This window comes from Salvia splendens, chromosome 4 (assembly GCF_004379255.2).
Source record: "Salvia splendens isolate huo1 chromosome 4, SspV2, whole genome shotgun sequence".
NCBI lineage: Eukaryota > Viridiplantae > Streptophyta > Magnoliopsida > Lamiales > Lamiaceae > Salvia > Salvia splendens.
Genome location: NC_056035.1, coordinates 28,860,601 through 28,866,336, shown reverse-complemented (window position 1 = coordinate 28,866,336; position 5,736 = coordinate 28,860,601). Strand labels below are relative to the sequence as shown.

Sequence of the window (5,736 nt, the reverse complement as noted above, 5' to 3'; positions counted from 1 at the left end):
ATTCCATTTTTGAAAAAGTTATATCAATTAAATAATGTAGTCTCACTATCTACTAACCCTATTTTAACTACCATTCACCTCCTTTCTCTTATTTTAGCATACCATTCACCTCATTTATCTTATTTTACCAATTTTGTCTTAATTCCCGTGTCATATCCGTTGCCCATATTTTTATAGGACGGAGGGAATACTGTAAATGTGAGAACCTCATTCCACTAACTTTTTCAAACTTACTTTTATTCATATTTCTTAAAAATTAGACAACATTTCATGGATGTAGGAGCATGTTTCACATTTGTTTTAAATTAATGTAAAATCAGTGAAAATAAGTGAGGAGAAACGTCCTGTATTTGGCGGGGTTTCTTGGCATTCAAACATTCGCAATATTCCACTGCAATGTATGAAAGCAATCTCAATACCCAAAACCCACGCAATCACCATTTCGCAGCTCTCTCTCTCTCTCTCTTACCTATACAGTAACGCCTTCCACATTTTGTCTCATCCAGCTTCCATATATTCCTCTACCTTTTCAAATTCGATGAATTTTTTATTTGCCTCTGCTTACTTTGCAATTAATCACAATATCAACTCGTGAGCTTTTTTTTTTTTTGGTTTCACTGTCATGGTTGAATTGCAACAATCAAGCAAAACAGGATCTCAAAAACCTTGGATAATTCTGATTATAAACTCAGTAATTGCATATTTCCTGATTTTGATGGATTTTAGTAGGTAAATCATGCTGAAACCGAAGGAATTGCTGAAAGAGGTGTTGATTTCAGGGTCGGCAAACCCTAGCAGTAAGTGTACTAAAACTGGCCCCAAAACCTTCCACCCTCCAATTGAAACTCACTGGCAGCTACCGCCGGTGAAAGAGCAACGCCCCCGCGGCATCATGAAGCTTCTCTCGCAGCCGTTCAAGTTCCGGTGGAGGAGCCAGAGCCAGAAATTGCTCCTCGAGGGGACTCATAATCCGAAAGACGATAAAATTGTCGATGCGTTTCGCGAATTGCTCTTTCTCGAGGGTCATTTATCGGAGAAGCATTTGGATTATCACACTCTTTTAAGGAATGCATTGTGATTTGAATTTTTTTTTCGTTTTGAATTTGTGTTGATGTGCTTGTTTCGGTGCAGATTCCTTCGAATGCGAGACTATGATCTGATGAAAGCTAAAGACATGTTTGTGCAGTATGTTAAGTGGCGAGAGGAGATGCGGATTGACACAATTTTACAGGTATCGATTTTCCTAACGTTCGAATGTGTAGTGTCTCTATTAGAAATGGGCCACTCACCCCTTAAAAGGCCTCATAAGGGGGAGGGTTATCCACACTTATATAGATTAGATGGGATCTTCACCAAGTCGATGTGGGACAGAATTTTTAGATAATTTAACACGCCCCCTCACGTGTGGGCCGGAAAGGACATCGGTCTTCCATCACGTGGGTAGGCAATGCAAGAGAAGCCATCATCGATGTGGGCCGGAAAGGACATCGGTCTTCCACTCGTGAGGTAGATAAGAGATAAAGAGAGAACCATCATCGACTTGGGCCCGCTCTGATACCATATTAGAAATGGGTCACTCACCCCTTAAAAGGCCTCATAAGGGGGAGGGTTATCCACACTTATATAGGTGAGCTAGGATCGTTACCAAGTCGATGTGGGACAAGAATTATGAATTTTAACACGCCCCCTCACGTGTGGGCCGGAATGACACATCGGACTTCCATCACGTGGGTAGGCAAGAGAAGAGATAAAGAGATATAATCCATCATCGACTTGGGCCCGCTCTGATACCATATTAGAAATGGGCCACTCACCCCTTAAAAGGCCTCATTCCGATGTGTCATTCCGGCCCACACGTGAGGGGGCGTGTTAAAATTCATAATTCTTGTCCCACATCGACTTGGTAACGATCCTAGCTCACCTATATAAGTGTGGATAACCCTCCCCCTTATGAGGCCTTTTAAGGGGTGAGTGGCCCATTTCTAATAGTCTCGTTGATAATGAGTTATAAAAATCGACGCAGGAATTCAGCTTTGAGGAATGTGAAGAAGTGAGGAAATGTTATCCTCACGGATATCATGGAGTCGACAGATGTGGGAGGCCGGTTTATATTGAGAGAATCGGAATGGCTGATCTTGACATGTTACTACGAGTAACTACTATTGAGAGATTTGTGAAGCATCACATATGTGAGCAGGAGAAGACTCTGAGCTGGAGATATCCCGCGTGCTCACTTGCTGCAAAGAAACACATCGCTTCAACCATAAGTATCTTGGATGTAAAGGATGTGGTATGACGTCTCTGGCTGCACTATAGTAGAAAAGAAGACAAATTTGATCCTAAATGCTTTATCAAGTTGGATTCAACATAGCAATATAGTTTCTTGAATTGAAAACAACATAGAATTGGTGATACAAGAATAGGAATTTCTTGAAGCAGTAGACAACATGCTAAATTTATTTGTAATCTATTGAAAACTTTCCTGTATCTTGCTGTTGTATTTGATAATTTTACTCAGACATGCAATGTTGTTTGACAGGGAATGAACCATTTTTCAAACCCTGCTAGGTATCTGTTTATGGAAATTCAAAAAATCGATAGCTGCTATTATCCCGAGGTAAATACATTCACCATGTAAATACACAAGTGCTATATCATAGTAGTATCTGATATTGTGTGACCAAATGAAAAGGGATTCACATTGCCTACATTATATCACACATCAACTTTTTTAACCGTTCTAAAAACTTAAATTGAAACATAACTAACTAACAACTATGAGAGAAGTGATTGCTATAACAGAATGTCTCGTTTTTGTTGTTTATTCAGCAAAGTTAAGCTTTTTTAGGCAGCTCCAAATTCTATGCAGTGAATACCTCCCACCTATAATGTTTGCAGACGTTGCATCTGCTTTTTATTGTAAATGCTGGACCAGGATTTAGGGTGCTTTGGAAAGTAATCAAAGCGTTTCTTGATGCCCGCACCTTGGCTAAGATCATAGTAAGCACATCTTGAATGTTGTTCGTTTTCCTTTCTTGCTATTTTCCTAGTTATCTCTGCTTTCTCCCAAAATGATCATGGTTATCTTATAGCCTTGAAAGGTAGTAATAAAGAATTTCAATGTAAGTTTTCACGGAATAAATCTGCAGGTGTTGGGATCAGACTACAAAAGAAGCCTAATTGAAGCTATTGATCCAAGGTACTCTACTCCTCAGTGCACTTGGTTTTATTGTTTTATTGTTTTAAACCATGTCTTATGATCAAATAGTAATCTCCCGAGTTTCTTGGGCGGTGACTGCACATTTTGTGACACTGGTGGCTGCCTCTTTAGCGACAAAGGACCTTGGAATGATCCTGAAATCACTGCAACGCTCGAGGTTATTCCTCAATGACTCCTAGACTTTCAAAAATTATACTCCGTATACGCATTGATGCATTTTCGTGTAATGTGGCTTAGTTTGTACTTTTTCTGCTAGGCAATGCTTTATACCGAGGAGGGGGAGCAGGGGAAGTGTTCGAGCGAAAAGAGTGCCTTTGATCACAATGTAAGCCATTCTGTGCAATCTTTTCCATTTGCTACCTTAGCTAGTAGCTCAGTGATGTTCTGCTAAATCTCAACGAGAAATATGTTGAATCACGCCAAAATATTCTTGCATCTTACTGAAATATCTTCCTTGCAGAAGTAACATTTATGGCCATGAAAAACTGAGGGAAAAATGTGATTAGTATTATTAGTTCATTGAGGTTCCCATCTGTTCTAATTCTCCTTGTTTTTACTAACTTTGTTTCACAAACAAATATAAAACCGATGCAGCAGAATTCTGGATTCGAAGACGCGTCTCCAACAAATGAGATCGCCAGAGACTCTAGGAAATATGTGGATGAGCATTTCTTTCAGAAGCTCCAGGCTTTTGAGCCTATGATTCAAGATGCAAAACAAGTAAGGTTTTTTTTCAAAAATTTAAAGTTTCAAGTAGGTTTCTAACTATTATTCAATAAATTCTGTAGAAAATTAAGATGCTTGAAACTGCAATGGAAGATGCCAAGTTGGTGAGTGAGCAGAATTAGTCAACTTATTTTCTAACTTATTTCTTTTAGTCATTAAATCAACTAAATTTTCCCAGGTCTTAAAAGGACTTTCACAGCATATGGAAGAGCTGAAGAGATGATAAAACTACCACAAAACAGTTATTACATCAGTAAATGTAAATAAATGGCAAAACATGTGTTGTTTGGCAGTCACTATTTAATAAGTTTGCCGTCACCACACTTAAGTGTTTTTTTTGGTGCTAGGTGAATACACGCACATTACTCCGTAATTATCGAGGAGATAAAGATGCTCGGTAAATTTTATTCTCCAAAGCCTTTCTTTTTTATCGTGATACATACACTCAATTAAAATTTACTGAATTTTCACAACGAGACTGATATAATGTGAAAGTGATAGTTTTAATTGGAATAAAATTGTTGACAGAAAAATATTAAAAGTACACTAAGTTTGTGTATTTGGTACGAAAACAAATGTATAAAATAAGGAAATATATCTTCTTCATATATATTTATTTCTCACATAATACATGGTACGCATAACATTTAATACATAAGAAACAGAGAATTTAAGTATGCATTGTACATAGATTTATTTAGCTAGAGAATTTAAGTATGCATTGTACATAGAATTATTTAGCTAGGGGAGTGTTATATTACTAACTCAATACTTAATTGCTAACTATAATTAAATAATAGCCTTAAATATACAAATTAAGGGCTTAGATTATCAATCCCAAAATGTCAATACGATCAACAAAAAAGTGTATTAAGGTCAATTTACAATAAATTAGTTGTAACTAATATTTAAAAAATATCACATAACTTTAAAACACATATAACTTTATCGATTTAAATTATTTTTTCGCACAACATATATCAAAATAAAGATAATTTCATAAGGAATCTAACGAGATCTCCCTTGCATATGTTTCGATGTCAAAATTTGAAAAAAGTTTAAAAAAATTTTAATTTTTTCGTACAGCAACAAATGTCAACATAGTATATAAAATATGTCAATATAATACATGTAGAATGTCATTCTCAAAGCAATGTGTTGACATTCTCAAAGCATTGTGTTGATATTTTCAAAACACAATATTGACATTTTCATCTAAAACCCTAATTTGATAGTTTTTTTTATCCTTTTCAATTTAATTAATAAAAATGAAAAATACACGTGGCAAATTTAAGACCACTAGATTTTTAAAATCAAATGGTCTTAAATTAGTTGTAGTTAACAACTAGAGAGTGAGTTAGCAATTGATCACTCCCCTATTTAGCTATTTATTATAGAAACTGGAATAATATGGTGACTAATTTGTTTGCTGGAGTCTAACCAACATTAGGAACCCTCTCAACTATTCCATTAGAGTCTACAAACACCAAAACTCGATCGCAATAGAGAGCCGGAAGGTACGCATCATCCGGTGTGATTACAACCGCATCAACCGAAGGGTTTTCCTTTTCGATAGTAGCCACAGCGCTGTCTCCAGCCACCCCCACGAGCTCCGGCCACGAGATCTTACCAACACCTGCATCAAAATATTAAGTCATTTAGGTCTAAACACCAATTTCATGTAATTACAATATACTAAGGTTGTTTTAACAGTACTTCCTCCGTCCCTCTGTAGTAGAGACGTTTTTTTTCGACACGATATTTATGAAATTGTGTTAAAAGTGAATTAA

The 5,736-nt window shown here is 36.6% G+C and overlaps 1 protein-coding gene across 6 annotated transcripts; it reads left to right on the top strand.

Annotated features, from left to right (window-relative positions):
* The first annotated feature begins 441 nt into the window (after window positions 1-441).
* LOC121798100 (phosphatidylinositol/phosphatidylcholine transfer protein SFH11-like) lies at window positions 442-5,492 on the top strand. 6 transcript variants are annotated; one of them, XR_006050001.1, is made up of 13 exons: window positions 442-1,065; window positions 1,132-1,231; window positions 2,024-2,290; window positions 2,540-2,617; window positions 2,899-3,000; window positions 3,150-3,199; window positions 3,269-3,377; window positions 3,477-3,545; window positions 3,815-3,940; window positions 4,009-4,050; window positions 4,125-4,205; window positions 4,294-4,343; window positions 5,397-5,492. XR_006050001.1 is itself a non-coding variant. In XM_042196940.1 (12 exons), exons 1-11 carry the CDS (start codon window positions 737-739, stop codon window positions 4,167-4,169), a joined length of 1,317 nt encoding a protein of 438 aa, XP_042052874.1. In that variant the 5' UTR covers window positions 442-736; the 3' UTR covers window positions 4,170-4,205; window positions 4,294-4,481. The 6 variants fall into 6 exon arrangements, 5 of the variants coding, with proteins under 5 accessions (XP_042052874.1, XP_042052876.1, XP_042052875.1 ...); XM_042196940.1 differs by lacking the exon at window positions 5,397-5,492 and having other exon boundaries at window positions 4,294-4,481; XM_042196942.1 differs by lacking the exons at window positions 4,294-4,343; window positions 5,397-5,492 and having other exon boundaries at window positions 442-691; window positions 780-1,065; window positions 4,125-4,264.
* The last annotated feature ends 244 nt before the right edge of the window (window positions 5,493-5,736 follow it).